The 15,212-nt window shown below is 37.1% G+C and overlaps 1 protein-coding gene across 6 annotated transcripts in view; it reads left to right on the forward strand.

Moving 5' to 3' along the window:
• The window catches only part of Slc4a10 (solute carrier family 4 member 10), a 228,877-nt gene that overhangs the window by 160,473 nt on the left and 53,192 nt on the right, over positions 1–15,212 (forward strand). For all 6 annotated transcript variants that reach the window (XM_041631596.1, XM_041631597.1, XM_041631599.1 and 3 more), the window contains 4 exons: positions 5–105; positions 3,208–3,382; positions 3,953–4,086; positions 4,485–4,730. In XM_041631596.1, coding sequence (XP_041487530.1) covers positions 5–105; positions 3,208–3,382; positions 3,953–4,086; positions 4,485–4,730 — 656 coding nt within the window. The remainder of the gene's footprint in view (positions 1–4; positions 106–3,207; positions 3,383–3,952; positions 4,087–4,484; positions 4,731–15,212) is intronic.

Genomic DNA, 15,212 nt, shown 5'->3' on the forward strand with positions numbered 1-15,212 from the left:
GCAGGAGAAGAGGAAGATTCCTGCTGTGCCGAATGGAACAGCAGCTCATGGAGAAGCTGAGCCCCATGGAGGACATAGTGGACCTGAGCTCCAGCGAACTGGAAGGTTAGTGGGAACCACTCGTATGGGACTCAAATGTGTGTCATTCTCATCTGGCAGGAATTGTTGTTTCTAGACCTAATTTATTTTATACTTTTAATAGCTACTCTTTGTTAGTGAAATGCCAATTAATTTGATGTCTCTGAAATAATTGTTGTCACTACTGTTAAAACAGAAAAGTGGCTACACAATTCCACCTTATTGTAGCCTTTCATTTTATGAAGCATAAAATACATTCACAGAGTCTTAGAATGAATCTAAGAAAACTGTCACTTGAAGCTTCCAAAACATCTTGTTGAAAGTTTCAAGTTCAAGATGGAAATAAAACTATATACCAAGAATTAAGTCCTATAGACCTTACCTCATTAGATACTAGTAGGGTATGTATAATGGTAGTTTTATTGTTTACTATGCCTGTGATTTGAAAGAGCTATTATGATTTATTTTTCTAATCACACACCTTTGAAGAGATGAAAGCTTCAATTTATTTCATAAAATGTTTTTTTTTATGGGTTTTTGACAGCTTGTCTTTCTGCAAGCAATGTGTGAGGAGAAAATCAGAAACCCTTGGGTGGATGTCTCTTCGGGGAACTTGTGTGGACAGCCTCCCTAGAATTAAAGACATTGCCAAGGCTCTGTAGGAATGGTGGCCCTCCCCTCGGGCCGTTTTCTGTACTGCTTGCAGTATGCCCACTGAGCTGACGTTTCTGTCCCTTACAATTCTGTATTTTAATTCTGTGTTTTCCCTTTATCACTGTTTGTCTCTGAGGAAATGTCCTTTAGCATCTCCCTTGGCTTCGTACCTATTTTTAGATGGTTCAAGTTTCCCTTCTCCCTTCGCTGGAAGATCTGTTACTCATTCTGTTTGCTTTCATGCTTTCAAATACAGTCTTTTGATTTTTGGTGGTGGTATATATTTTTTTTTTCTCTCAGGTGTAACATGCCGCATAGCTTAGATTTTTTTTCGAGTTCACCTTCCTTACTGCTTCCTAAATCCTCCCAGGTCACCAATATCCGGTATCTTCGCTTCTCCAGAGTTCTTCCACAGATTCTGTTGCTGACATGACTTGAAGTGTCCATTACTCATCTGCTCTCCTGGAGTTGCTGGTGCACATCTGGGCTGCTCTTGCACTTTCTTCTGTAACGAACTCCCACTTCTGGATTTAGACTTTTACCGATAAAAGCACATTTATTACACAGCTATATAACAACTATTCAGATTAATGTATGATCTAATAAGTGAATAATTACAAAGCCATGGTTGAATATAAAATGCTACCAAAGCTATAAATATTACTTACTAATTAATAGTTCATAAATATCTCAAATTATTTTTAGAACTAGGTAGGATATAAATCATAAATGATGCTAGTAGAATAAATCTACTCTGAACTTTGTACTTTGACAAGATAACATATTATTCAGAAATAGAAACTATTCAACATTAACATGCTCATGTTTTACCATATGAATTATGAGAAGTTTGTATATGTACACAGTCCATGTGTTCTCTGGAAGTGTCTCTGAGTTTCAAATGTCTCAGAATTTTATTTGTCTCAATCTTTTCTGGTTGGAGAAATCATTAGGCAGTGATTTTTACACTCATATGTCATTAGATAGTTACTAATATACAATTATGTCTCCATCAGATCAGAGGAATTAAAGGAAATAAAGGGCTCAGTGCTGAGCCTGACCACCCAAGTCATCCCCAGAACCCACATGGTACAAGGAGAGAATTGATTCCCTCAAATTGTCCTCTGACAAGTCACAGATATGCCCAAAAAAAAAACTAGAAATGAAAAATAAGTTACTTTTAGTATAATTTCAAGGTCAAGTAAAGTTGGTTCTTATGTAAACCATAACTTTTAGGATAACACTACAAAGAATAATTATAAAATAACAAAAGTCTAATTTTATGATCCAAGAACATTCATTATAATATCAGAATTCTGGAACCTCACAGGTTTTGCTTTATTGCTCATTTGAGACAACGTTTTGCTGTATGTTCCTGATTGGCTTCAAACTCACAAACCTGCCTCCTGCCTCCTGCCTCTGGAGTGCTGAGCTTATTGTCATGTGCCATCCTCTCCAGCTTTAAAATGTATTTTTTAATTATTGACTTTCACATAGGAACAACATTGCAGTCTTACTTTAAGATCACATCTTTATTCCATAGAATAAAATGAACTTTTAATATCAAATACTAAATTTTAATGTTATCAAATATTCAAATAATGAGAATACCTACTTTAATATTTAATATTCTTATTCCTAATACAGTAAAGAACATTAGTACTCAGATTTTAAAGATCAACTTACAATTAAAGCTCCTGAACCGAAAACGCAGCCCTTTGAAGTGTTTCAAGGTGTCATATTTGGAATAAGTGAATTATTTCCAGAAAAGGCCTTATTGTCTTATAATTGATGAGTGTTAGAATGTGTGTTGACAATAGTACATCAAAATAACATTTATCTAGTTTTATGTATTAGGTTAACCTCTTAGTTTTCTAAAACTAAAAACAACCTCAGAGTCTATATGTCTCTAATGAATGTTGTTATGCATATGCCCATTTAGACTTAGCTGTTCCCTTAGGCAATGTTTTGTTGAGGCAGGGTTTTTTTGGCAGAGGGACTAGGTGACTGGAGTCGTGATTGAACACGACTTTATTCTCTTTAAAGTGATTTTTACTACTAGCTTTCACAAAGACCACGTGTCTCTGTCTCACTTTCTGCTATGCTAAATTAAGTGCAAAGTATTAGCCAACACTTCCATCGTTGACAGTGGGGATCTGAGTTTAGATGGTGTGGGTTAATGAAAAAATGACACAGACATTGGAATAACCCATGAATCTCATTTGAAATTTGATTGATGAATCCCTGGATCTTGAGAAAGCCTGATGGTTTTTAATTGTAGGCACACTTTTCGGGTTAATGTAGTAGTGCAAAGCTATCCCTGTAAGTCATTATGCAGCAACGTGGTAGGCTGATATGGGTCTCATCTCTGCTGATGGAAATATTACTGTGACCGGGCAACAGAACAAGTGCACATTTTGACTTATGTGCTTTTTATCTTTGGGTTTCACTGTTGTGTTTTCCCCCATGTCTTAGGATTTTTGGGGGACTTATATTAGATATCAAAAGAAAAGCTCCATTCTTCTGGAGTGACTTCAGAGACGCTTTCAGCCTGCAGTGTTTAGCATCTTTCCTGTTTCTCTACTGTGCGTGCATGTCTCCAGTCATCACGTTTGGAGGACTGTTGGGAGAAGCAACTGAAGGTCGTATAGTATGTATTATGCTTTTCTCTGAACTTTGAATCTTAGTCTGTTTTTTTTTTAAAGATTTGTAGTTATGTAAGTGAGAATTGGAATTCGGGTATTGGGGATTTGATACACGGTTCAGCAAACAAACTTCCTATGAATATACTGGATGTCTAGTGGAGCTGGTGATCTGGGAAGAGAATATCTTAGAAACATTTATTTTGAGTCTTTTACAAGGCTACGGCATGATGCCACATCCCTTGATCTAAAATTTTCTATCAGTTTTAGGTTAAGTCCATTTTTCAAAAATTTTTGCCATCCTTCTGTTCAGACACTGATTATGACAACATTTAAATAATTCGTGAAGTGATAAAAGATGAAGCAAGAAGGTCTAGATCCTACTTCCCAGTTGCCATCACTGATCACTGATTTTCTACCCTCATGTGCCATTTTTTCAGCCTTATTTCCCATATTCTGTCTGCATTTGCTAGGCCTAACATGGTGAAGGGTGAAAATGTGAACCACCGTATCTGAAATGTTTATATATATTACAATGTCTGCCTGTTTAGATGAGGGAATTCATGTTGTTTTTACAGAGTGCAATCGAATCACTGTTTGGAGCATCTATGACCGGGATAGCCTATTCTCTTTTTGGTGGACAGCCCCTTACCATATTAGGCAGTACAGGACCTGTTTTGGTGTTTGAAAAGATTTTGTTTAAATTTTGCAAGTAAGTATTATGACTCTTCTCTACTATATGCTTTTTTACTGCTGTTTTTTTATTTCTTCATCCAACATCACTTTTGGAGGTCGGTGGAGAGAAGTGAAATTGGCTGGTATGATTCAGTCTGTCATTTTTGTCTCTCAGTGGAAATGAAGGAAAAGTCAAAAGATTTGTGCATATATCATACATTCAATATTTATAATAAACGAGATTCAGTTTTAAGCACCAAGAAACCTCCATTAATTTGTTCCTTTGTATTTCTATATAGGCAACATCTTGAACTCAGAGACTTGAGGGATGTGAATTTGCTCACTTTTTCTTCCTAAATTGGGCTTATTTAAACTTATTTCAAAAGTGGCAAGCTGCAAAATGACCTTCTTCCCACACTTTCCTCTTTTTCCTAGAGAATACGGGCTATCATACTTGTCTTTACGAGCCAGCATTGGGCTTTGGACTGCAACCCTGTGTATCATCCTGGTGGCCACTGATGCGAGTTCCCTTGTCTGCTATATTACTCGGTTTACTGAAGAAGCTTTTGCTTCTCTTATTTGCATCATCTTTATCTATGAAGCCCTGGAAAAGTTGTTTGAACTTAGTGAAGCCTATCCAATCAATATGCACAACGATTTGGAACTGCTGACTCAGTACTCGTAAGTCCAATTTCTGCTCTTGGCTGCCAGGCTCTTCTCACAAATATTGCTATTGTTTAAGAAATATGATGACCTTAGTCAGCATAGAGTGTGCCTTAAATCGATTCATGACCCTACGTCCTGGACTTTCAGAGCTGAATAGGATTTTAAGTCATCTAATCAGCTACACATCTGATTCTTGGGTTCTTGTTACAGCATCTCTGCCAAGAACATCGTTCTAAAGCTCTGTTTGTCAAGTGTTTCATAAAATAAACACATAATTAACCAAGTCAATATAAATACAGATTGGTTTTGTTTTTCCAGACTGTATCATTTTGCTCTTCTTTTAAGTTCAGATTTAAAGTAACTAAGTGAGAGAAACTCCTCAATTCTAAGTTGTAGTAGTTTGATATTTGAAATTGTGATTTAAAACAGATGAAAACCAACACACTTAAGGTTTAATTTTGTTTTTGGATGTTTGTGATAAAGCTATTGAAGTATTAATTGTTGAAGAAGATAATACATCAAGACTGAAAATGAATTGCAGCTTTCTAATTTGGTATACTAAAAATCAGGAATTGTTGTATTAGTACTTTTATTTAATTTTAGGATTTTGTTCCACCGGAAGTTCACAGAGCAGATGTTTGAAGTGATGGGCTCTTCATCAGGCACTTTAGCCTCTATTCTAGCCACCACTTAGATATAGCTCAGATACTATAAATATTTCCTTATTGCTGGAAATCCACTGTCAAAATTACATAATAATAGTTTAATATTATAACTTTTAAAGAGTGAGAAAATGATTCATTTTTTAAATGACATGGTTCTTAGTTTTTAACATTTCTTTGTTTTGTTTTTGGTCGTTGGAGAAAGCTTCAAACAAGATACCTCTATTTGGAAACAAGAAAATTCAAGATTTACATGTAGAATAATTTTCCAAATAAAAATAATATTGATGGTATTGTGAATAAGGCCATGAAGGAAATAGGTGGATGTCCTGGACACTCAGGAAGAAGCAGAAAAAAGTCACATTGCTAGAAGGCACATGTGGCAATAATAGGACAGCTTGGAAGCATCTTTTTTCTATTTCTGGACATTAAACTCAGGTTGTCAGACTTGGTGTAAGCACCTTGACCTGCTAAGACATGTCATTATTGTGTTCATTGAACAGAAAGTAGAACTTTTGGATATCTCTGTTATGATACATAATTATCTCTGGTTGTAGTCTCAAACCAGTGATAATTTAAGTGCTAGTCACACTATACTAGAAGCTAGTATAAGCATAGTGAATAATATTCTTACCTCAAACACCTTATTATATAAAACAGGACATAGAAGGACATAATAAAAAGATGATTGGTGTGTTGAGATATTGGTACGGAATTTTAAGGTGCCACACCAAATGAATATCTCACTTTGATATGAACTTTGGGGAAGGTATTGAGGAGAAGGGTAGGGAAGTTGCTCACATAGAAATCATCATGCCCAGGGTGTGGAGAGTCACTAAAGCTTTGAAACATTTTTTTTTTTGAAACCAGATTGATAGTTGTAAAAAGCCAGAAAAGTCACCCAGGTCTTACTAATGTGATACAGTTTAAGTACAATGTCAATAAACTGTCTGAGAGAGAAGATGTGGAACAAATAAAACAGGTAAAAGCTGTAATAGAAAGGCACCAACTGTTCTTGCAACTTAGGTAGGAGTTTCTTAGGTATTTAAGCTGAAAAACACAGCTGAATATTTTTTCATATAGAGAGAAAAGTCTTGAGAATCAAGGACTGAGCCCCGGATAATGTAGCTAGCATAAAGTTAAAGAAATGGATATTATTGTGGGCCTGGAGGTTTAAAAGGTAAGGCAAAAGTGATGACGGTTGTAGAATATAAGGACAAGAATGTACCACAGATCTTTAGAGGAGAAAAGAGATCCAACAAAATTAAGGGAAGAACTTTTAAAAGATCATGATTAACTTTAAGAAACAATGTTATATTGAGAGGCAAGCCATTTAAGCAGAAATTAAGAAAAGTGAAGGTGGCAGAGGAATGGAGAATGTGTACCTAGGCTATCTGAGGGTCAAAGAAAGTTGACAACAGGCCTGTTGGATACAGCAGTGAGATCAGTTGAAGGTCAATTTATGATCTATAAGAATCACTTTGAAATAAGTCCTGAAAGCAGAGAGAAGAAAGTCACAGAGGTGTCAGAGACAGAGTGAATAACTCAGAGTTAGAGCTCACAAGGTGCCAAAAACAACAAGAGCTAGACATGTGATACCAATAAATAAAACTAATGGCACGCGGGGGCCTGGGAGCAAGACTTGCTGAGCATGGTGACAAGTGTCTAGGTCCCGATTTCCTTATGTTTCCACTTCTGCCTCTGAAGAAAACAAATCTTCCTTAATTATGAGCTTTTGACTAGTCTACACACTGTTAAGTTTCATATGGAATTTTCAAAGAGAATTTGTTTTGTTGATTTTCCTCCTCACTCTTCTCCACTACCCTCCTGTTCCGTCCCCTTGCCTCCTTCCATGCATTTGGTTCCATTGCCCTCCTCCATTCCTTTAACACCCCTGTTTTACCCCCTCCAACTCAGGGGGGGGGGGACATTAGAAGCTAGGATCTCCATAGAGGAGAGAGCATTTATAAAAGGATCTTTGCCCTTCCTCCATTTTAATCCTCCTATTCTCCCAAGCTCTCACATCCTTCCCTTCTCCCTTTTCTCTCCCCCTCTCCCCTTCTCCCCACCCCACCCCCACCCCCATGCTCCCAACTTTTGCCTGGCGATCTTATCTGCTTCCAATTTCCAGGAGGATCTATATATGTTTTTCTTTGGGTTCTCCTTATTATTTGGCTTCTCTAGGCTTGTGAACTACAGGCTCAATGTCCTTTGTTTATGGCTAGAGTTCACTAAAGAGTTCATGTACTGACTTTTTGGGACCATAGTCTATTTGGATGCGCACCTTCCTAGGCCTGGATGGAGTGGGAGGGCCTTGGACTTCCCACAGGGCAGGGTACCCTGCCTTCTCTTAAGACTGGAAGGGGAGGGTGAAGGGTGAGTGGGGGAGCAGAAGGGGAATGGAAGAAGGGGAAGAAGTAGAAATTTTTATTTATTTATTTATTTATTTTGTTTATTTTTTTTTAGTTGTTGAAAAAAAATTTCCGTCTCCTCCCCATTTCCCATTTCCCTCCCCCTCCTCCCACACATCGCCCCTCCCCTCACTCCTCTCCCCCTTTCCTCCTCCCCCCCCCACTCCATTCCCCCTCCCTCTCGAGAATGAAGAGCAGTCCAGATTCCCTGCCCTGCGGGTAGTCCAAGGTCCTCCCACCTCTATCCAGGTCCAGGAGGGTGAGCATCCAGAACAAAGCCAGTTCATGTATTAGGATCGAAACCTAGTGCCATTGTCCTTGGCTTCTCATCAGCCTTCATTGTCCACCATGTTCAGAAAGTTCGGTTTCATCCCATGCTTATTCAGTCCCAGTCCTGCTGGCCTTGGTGATCTCCCAATAGATCAGTTCCACTGTCACAGTGGGTGGGTGCACCCCTCGTGGTCCTGACTTCCTTGCTCATGTTCTCCCTCCTTCTGCTCCTCATTTGGATCTTAAGAGCTCAGTCCGGTGCTCCATTTTTGAATGGAAAAATAAAATTAAAAAAATAGAAAAATAAAACGATCTTCACAATTTCCGTTTTCCTTGGAGGGCACAGGCTGTGGTCACTTGCTGTGTGACCATTAAGCATGAAATGTGTGTTGTTCTTTGTGCCCATTGTCCACTCACACATGCCTCTTCACCAAAGTTAAGGAGGTAGAAAGGCTGATTCGGAATGATGGACAGTGACGTTTTACTGTCAGTGGCAACTGAAATGAGAATTGCAAAAACTGGATGTCAGTCACCTCGGGCACAGACCTGACCATGTGCTGGCAGTGTCCAGAGTCCTTATTTATTTTTACATGGTGATTGCTTGCCAGTGTCCTCCAGTTTAATATACACACCCGTTGAACAGCTCTAAATTCTACCATCAGAATTAATTTTATTAATTGAACAGTTTTATTTTTATAAATACATGAATTTTATCAGGTATTACCATGACTTGCTTTCTAAACAAGAAAAAAATCAAACTTTTTTTGTTATACATCATATGCTTTTTAGTTATCTGTCCTAAAGAAAATTTAAAAGGAGCTGCTAAGAATAGCTATTTTATTACAAGAATGTTTTGTGTAATCTATCTGCTTCTATATGCCATTGTAGTGATTTTTTAAAGTCCTGTCATTAGTTTTTAGGCTCATTATACCAGTGCCCACCTAAAATTGTCTACATTTGGTATTGCTGGCTTCATGCTTTCATGAGTTTCATTTTAAAAGTTCTAGAAAATGCTATGGCCTGGACACACTATATCTGAGGTTGTGGGTTTTTTTGCAAACCGAATGTTCCTGTAATTGCATATATATTACACTATATATACCATATGTTGTATTCAGGAAGAAGATATTGGGAAAATGCCAGCATCATTAGGTTCTACATTTCAGATATGCTTTGTATTTGGTCCTTCTATATTCAAATTTCATATACTATACCAACCAAATAACAAAATGTTCTTGGTTTAAATAAACAATAATAAAAAATTTCTAGCTTTTCTGGCATCTCAACCTCACAATGTGGTAATATGTAGACCTTACACTTGAAAATACATGGTTCCCTTTTATTGTGCCAAGAGCAAGTGTCAAGATAATCTATTTAGTTTTGAGTATATTTTTCACCAGATGATCAAACTGAATATGTCACATTAGCAATCAGTAATGAGTTTAAGGGAATCATCTTTATGTGGTAGCTTTAATTTTAAAGAATGGCAAAAATAAAATGTTATACTTGTGTAAGATGAAATGCTTTTCTTGTTTCCAAATAGAGGTATGTAGTAAGATTCACAAGGTTGACTACTAAAATAATGTATGTATATGATAAGAAGGGAGAAAGAGGTCACCATGAATAAGGAAGGGAACTAGCCAGAGGGTGCTGGCAGTGGAGAGGATAATACATGAGAACAACATATGGCACCTATACATGAAATGCCATAATCAAAGCCATACTCTGTATGCTAACCTAAAAATCTAATTTTTAAAAAAGGCATATGTTATTCTTTGCAAATATGTGAGTTCAAGCAAAATTTAGGGTCTATTACCTGAGTTTCTCATATATATGTAAGACAAGTTAAATTAAAAACATACTTTCCAGGTTTCCTTTTTAAAACTTGTTTTAAATTTATTTTTCTCCAATATATTACATCCCAACTTCAGTTTTCCCTCCCTCCTCACCTGCCAACCTCCTCCCCAAACACTCCTTCTCCTTTAACCTTCAGAAAAGGGCAGGCCTCTCAGGGACATCAAACAAACATGGTATATCAAGTTGCAATAAGACTAGGTACCTCCCCTCATATAATGCTAGATGAGGCAACCAAATAGGAGGAAAAGGGACCCAAAAGCAAGCAAAAGAAACATAGACAGCCCCCAGTTCCCATATGCAAATGGCCTGAATCAGACCCATATAGGCTCTCTGATTGTCAGTTCAGTTACTAAGCCCTTATGAGCCTGGCTTTGCTTGGAATAATATTCTTGTACCCTGTAAGGATTTGTCACTCATATTGGTTTAATAAAATACTGATTGGCCAGTAGCCAGGCAAGAAGTATAGGTCAGGCAACCAGGCTAAGAGAATTCTGGGAAAAGGAAAGACAGAGACACAGTTGCTACCCAGACACAAAGGAAGCAGGATGAGAATGCCTTACTTAGAAAAGGTACCAAGCCACATACCTAAATATAGATAAGAATTATGAATTAATTTAAGTTGTAAAAGCTAATAATAAGCCTGAGCAATAGGTCAACCATTTTATAAATAATATAAGCCTCTGTGTGTTTATTTGGGGATGAATAGCTGTAGGACCAGGCAGGACAGAAACTTCCATCTACCAATAGCACCCAACATGGGATAAGAATTTCCACATACAGCCTAAGAAAGATTTTAAAATAAAAAAGGTTCTAGACAGACAAGAACAGAATCAGTGCAGCTTCTTGGTAACTGTCTTTTCTCCTGTAGACTCTGCTTGCAGCAAGCAGAGGCATGGCTCCTTTAAGAGAGGCTTCCTGATTCAGTATTAGTGGCAAAAACCTGGCAGCTCTTTTAAGGGTCTCAGCCACCAAACACTTAAATGGTGTTTATAAGCAGCTGGAATTAGGTTTCTTGACATGGACCTAATAACTACAGAATTCTGGCAACAAATCAGGCTCCCACCAGTACCTCTGCTATGAAGATAACTCTCAAAATGCTAAAGAATGGGGTGGAGGCAGCCCCCAAAGCCACAGCTTTAATACGAGCCATATTGCTTAGCAGATTAAAGACTCATGTGGTCAGAAAAAAAGAAAGATATATACAGAAAAGGCAGATTCAGATGAATAAAATTCTCTAAATGGTTTACAGTGTGTTAAAAAATATACATAAGCTTGGGAGATAAAAGAAAAATGATAGAGAAAGTGCTTTTAAAAAGAAAGAGAGTAGTCAGGTTTGGTGACACATGCCTTTAATCCCACAATTTGGGAGGCTGAGTCAGGTGGATCTCTGTGAGTTTAAGGTCAGCCTAGTCTACAGAGTAAATTCTAGGACAACATAAGATACACAGAGAAACTTTGCCTCAAAAAAACAAAAATTAAAAAAATAAAAATAAAAGATAAAACCACATAAGGATGGAAAATACACAGAGAATCTGGGTAGTGTTTATCATTTTGTTGTATTTGAATTGTTTGACTACTGAGAAAGGAGCAACACCTGCTAAAAGACATTTTATTATAAATGCTGCTGGATTAAACCAATCCATATATTTTAAAAATATCTTGACTTTAAAGTATAAGTCAAAAGATATGTTACTTTGGGAAAGGGTTCTGCTTATGTTTGCACAAGAAATGATAGACTGTAAATTCATTCTGGATTAAGAAAGATAAGGTTTGATCAAGGAAGACCCCTGAAAAATCTCCAATAGGCCCAGATGATCTGATGTCTCAGAATATTTCTGTTGCCATTTCCTCTACATCCAGAACAGTTTCAAGGCTGCTAACTGAGATGATCCAACCTTGCAGAATACTCCAGTTAGGGCTTGACTATAATTCTAAATTTTCTTTGGATCCCCATATGATTATCAGTGCCGCCAACCAGTAGGAAGTAGTCTAGAAAACCATGCCCACATTCCCCCCAAAAATGGAATATGGATGTTTGTCTTTGTTTAGTGTATTGATTGCTAGTTGTTATGGATAATGGTCAGGAAAAAAGCTAAACAAAAGAGATTAGATTCAGTATCTTATTTTGAAAATAAAAAGGGGGAAATCCTGTAGGAAAATGCTCTTCTACATTGTAAAGATTTGTCAGTCATATTAGTTTAATAAGACACTGATTGACTAGTAGCAACTAGAGTAGGAGAGAAGAGGAAAAACAGAGACGCAGTCACTACCTAGACACACAGGAAACAAGATGAGAAATCCTTACTGAGAAAAGATATCAAGCTACATGACTAAAGATAGATGAGAATTATGGGATAATTTAAATTGTAAGAGCTAGTGAGTAATAAGCCTAAGCAATAGGCTAATCATTTTATAATTAATATAAGCCTCTGTGTATTTATTTGGAACTGAATGTCTATGGCCAGACAGAAGCTTGATCTACACTGCTTAGTTGAGTCTATGGATTTTCTTGTGGTGTCCTTTATTGCTCTGGCTCCTACAATCCTTTTTCTCCCTCTTCCTCCTATTCCGATGGATTCCCCAAGTTCTACTTAATATTTGGCTGTGGGTCTCTGCATGTGTTTCCATCATTTTCTGGATGAAGCCTTTCTGATGACAATTGGCAATTGGGCTAGGTACTAATCTATGAGTATAGCAGAATATCATTAGGCATCTTACACTGACTTTTCTTCCTTCCTTTCTTTTTTTCTGTTCACTGGTAATTGTTTCTATCCTAGGTCTCTGGGCTATCCAACCTCTTGTTTCTAGCACTCCAGGCAGTTTCAGTGATGGGGGCCCCTCTAGTGACATGGGTCTAAATCTGGATCAGTCATTGGTTGACCAGTCCCACAATATTCTGCACCACCATTACCCCAACACATCTTTCAGGCAGGAAAAATTGTAGTTGGAAGGTTTTATGGCTGGATTGAAGTTGCAGTCCCTCTACTGGAACTCTTGCTTGGTTACAGAATATGGCTATTTCAGGTTACATATGTCTTATTACTAGGAGTCTTTTTGAGGGTTGCCCTTGTAGATTCCTGGCAGTTTCCTTGTGCTAGGTTTCTAGCTCTTCCCCCAAGATGCCCCTCAGTTCTAGTTTTCTCTCCCTGTACTCTCTCCCTCCATCTTTCCCAACCTCATCCCTCCTATTCCTGTCCCCACTAACTCCAGTTCACCTGGGATATCTATTCTATTTCCCCTTCCCAGGGAGATTCACACATTCCCCCTTGAGTTCTCTTTGCTACTTTCCAAGTTTCTAAAGAAGAGTGTCCTACTACTGAGTAATGATAGATACTTTTTGCTTTTGCTTCTATTGACTGTTTCATTTTTCTATACTGAAATACTTGCTATATCCTCATTCCTATATAAAAAGATAGTCATTTGTTTTAAATAAATGCTACTGATTGGTATTATACTCAGTGTCCTTTATTAGAGAGAGAGAGAGAGAGAGAGAGAGAGAGAGAGAGAGACAGAGAGAGAGAGAGAGAGAGAGAGAGAGAGAGAGAGACAGAGAGGGGTGCTTATGGTAGGCAGAAAAGGATATCAGATGTCGTGAAATTGGTAAAGGGCTTTGTGAACCACCATGAGGGTTGCTGGGAACTAAACCATGTTCTGTGCAAGAGCAGCAAGTGTTTTATTCCAGTTATTTCTAGCCTCCATGTTTCTCTGAAATTTATTTTTTTTGTATAATTGTTTTAAAATATATACTCTGTAAGTCTTCCTACTTTTCTGAATTACTTGGAAAAGCTTAACTTTTATGTCTTTCTCTGTTCTAAGTGTGCTTTCCCTAACACTTTGCACTTCCTTACTCTCTCTCTAACTCTCCACCAAGCCCTGCCTTGTGGCTGCTTGTCTATCACATGTCTGACCTCTATGCCCTCCAAGATGGCTTAAATAGCATGACTTCCCCCTTTCGCCTCTTCTAGACAGCTGCGGGGTATTATAGTTTGCCTGCCTTGGGTGTTTTTCTTTTAAACTCTAATAATACAGTCTTCAAGTTGTTAGAAATCATTGAATCTGCAAATTTGGAATAAATTTGACACACTATAAGGATCTTAACACAGAATGAATATATGTGATATAGTTATATATGGATACATGCATGAGCAACACAAGTAGTGTACATACAGGCCAAACACTAAAAACACTAAAACTCATAAAATAATTTTTTTAAAAATGAGTCAACTATTTCTCGAGTTTTATTAAGCACTTGTCTTTTTTTCCTCTCTTGATTTTGATCTCAATTGTTTTTTTAAACTGACACATACATATTTTGTCATATATTGTTTGAAAACATATGTACATTGTGTACTAATTCAAATGTGTTTAAAATTATTTATTCAACATTATTGTTTCTTTAGAGTAGAAACATTTAAACAAATTTTTTTCTAGTTTTTTGATAAAGAACAATGTGTTATCATTATCTACAGTCACTCTACTGTACAGCAGGACAGCATGACTTCTTGCTCCTATATAAAAATAGCTTGTTACTGTTCATGATGTTTTTCCATAACCCCTGCTCTAATGTTCCCCCAGACTCTGGTAGCCAGCATTCTGCTTTCAGCCTCTGTGAGATTCACACTTTTAATTCCATATGACTGCAATCATGTGGTGGTTTATTTTTTGTTCCTGGCTTATTTCACTTAACAGAATGACCGACCATACATTTTCATACGGATGATAAATTATATGCCAGTTTTAGAGAAATAGTATCACACAATATACATATGTATTTATATATATTCATTTATATAAATATATAAAATTTTCTTTATTCATCAGTTGATTTGCACTTAAATTGGTTCTTTTTTGTGCCTCTTGTGGCTATTTTATACAATAAATATGATCATGCAGATATGTCTTTGACAAAGTGATTTCATTTTCTTCAGATATATATGCCAATTAGTGGTACTAATAAATCATATGGTAGTTCTGTTTTTAATTCCTTGAGAAAATCCACATGGTTATCTGCAATGATTTTACTAACTTACATTCCCAGCACTTTTGTCTTGATAGTATTGTCCTATCAGCTGTGAAGTGGGCTGTCATGGCCGAGAGCTCCTGTGGAGTGTTTGTTCACACACTGGTTGGGAGATGTTTGTTTGTCTTCCTTGGAAAAACACCAGCTTAGGTCTGTTGTCTAAATCTAAATTGGATTATGATTATTTTATGGTTACATTTGCTCATTAATTGAATTGTTTGGGTACTTGGGCTATTATTATTATCTTGTCGGGAACCTAGTTGTTTCTTCTCTCTGC

Source organism: Microtus oregoni, unplaced genomic scaffold (assembly GCF_018167655.1).
Source record: "Microtus oregoni isolate MIOR12 unplaced genomic scaffold, Mior012 000037F_ref0000500, whole genome shotgun sequence".
NCBI classification, from domain to species: domain Eukaryota; kingdom Metazoa; phylum Chordata; class Mammalia; order Rodentia; family Cricetidae; genus Microtus; species Microtus oregoni.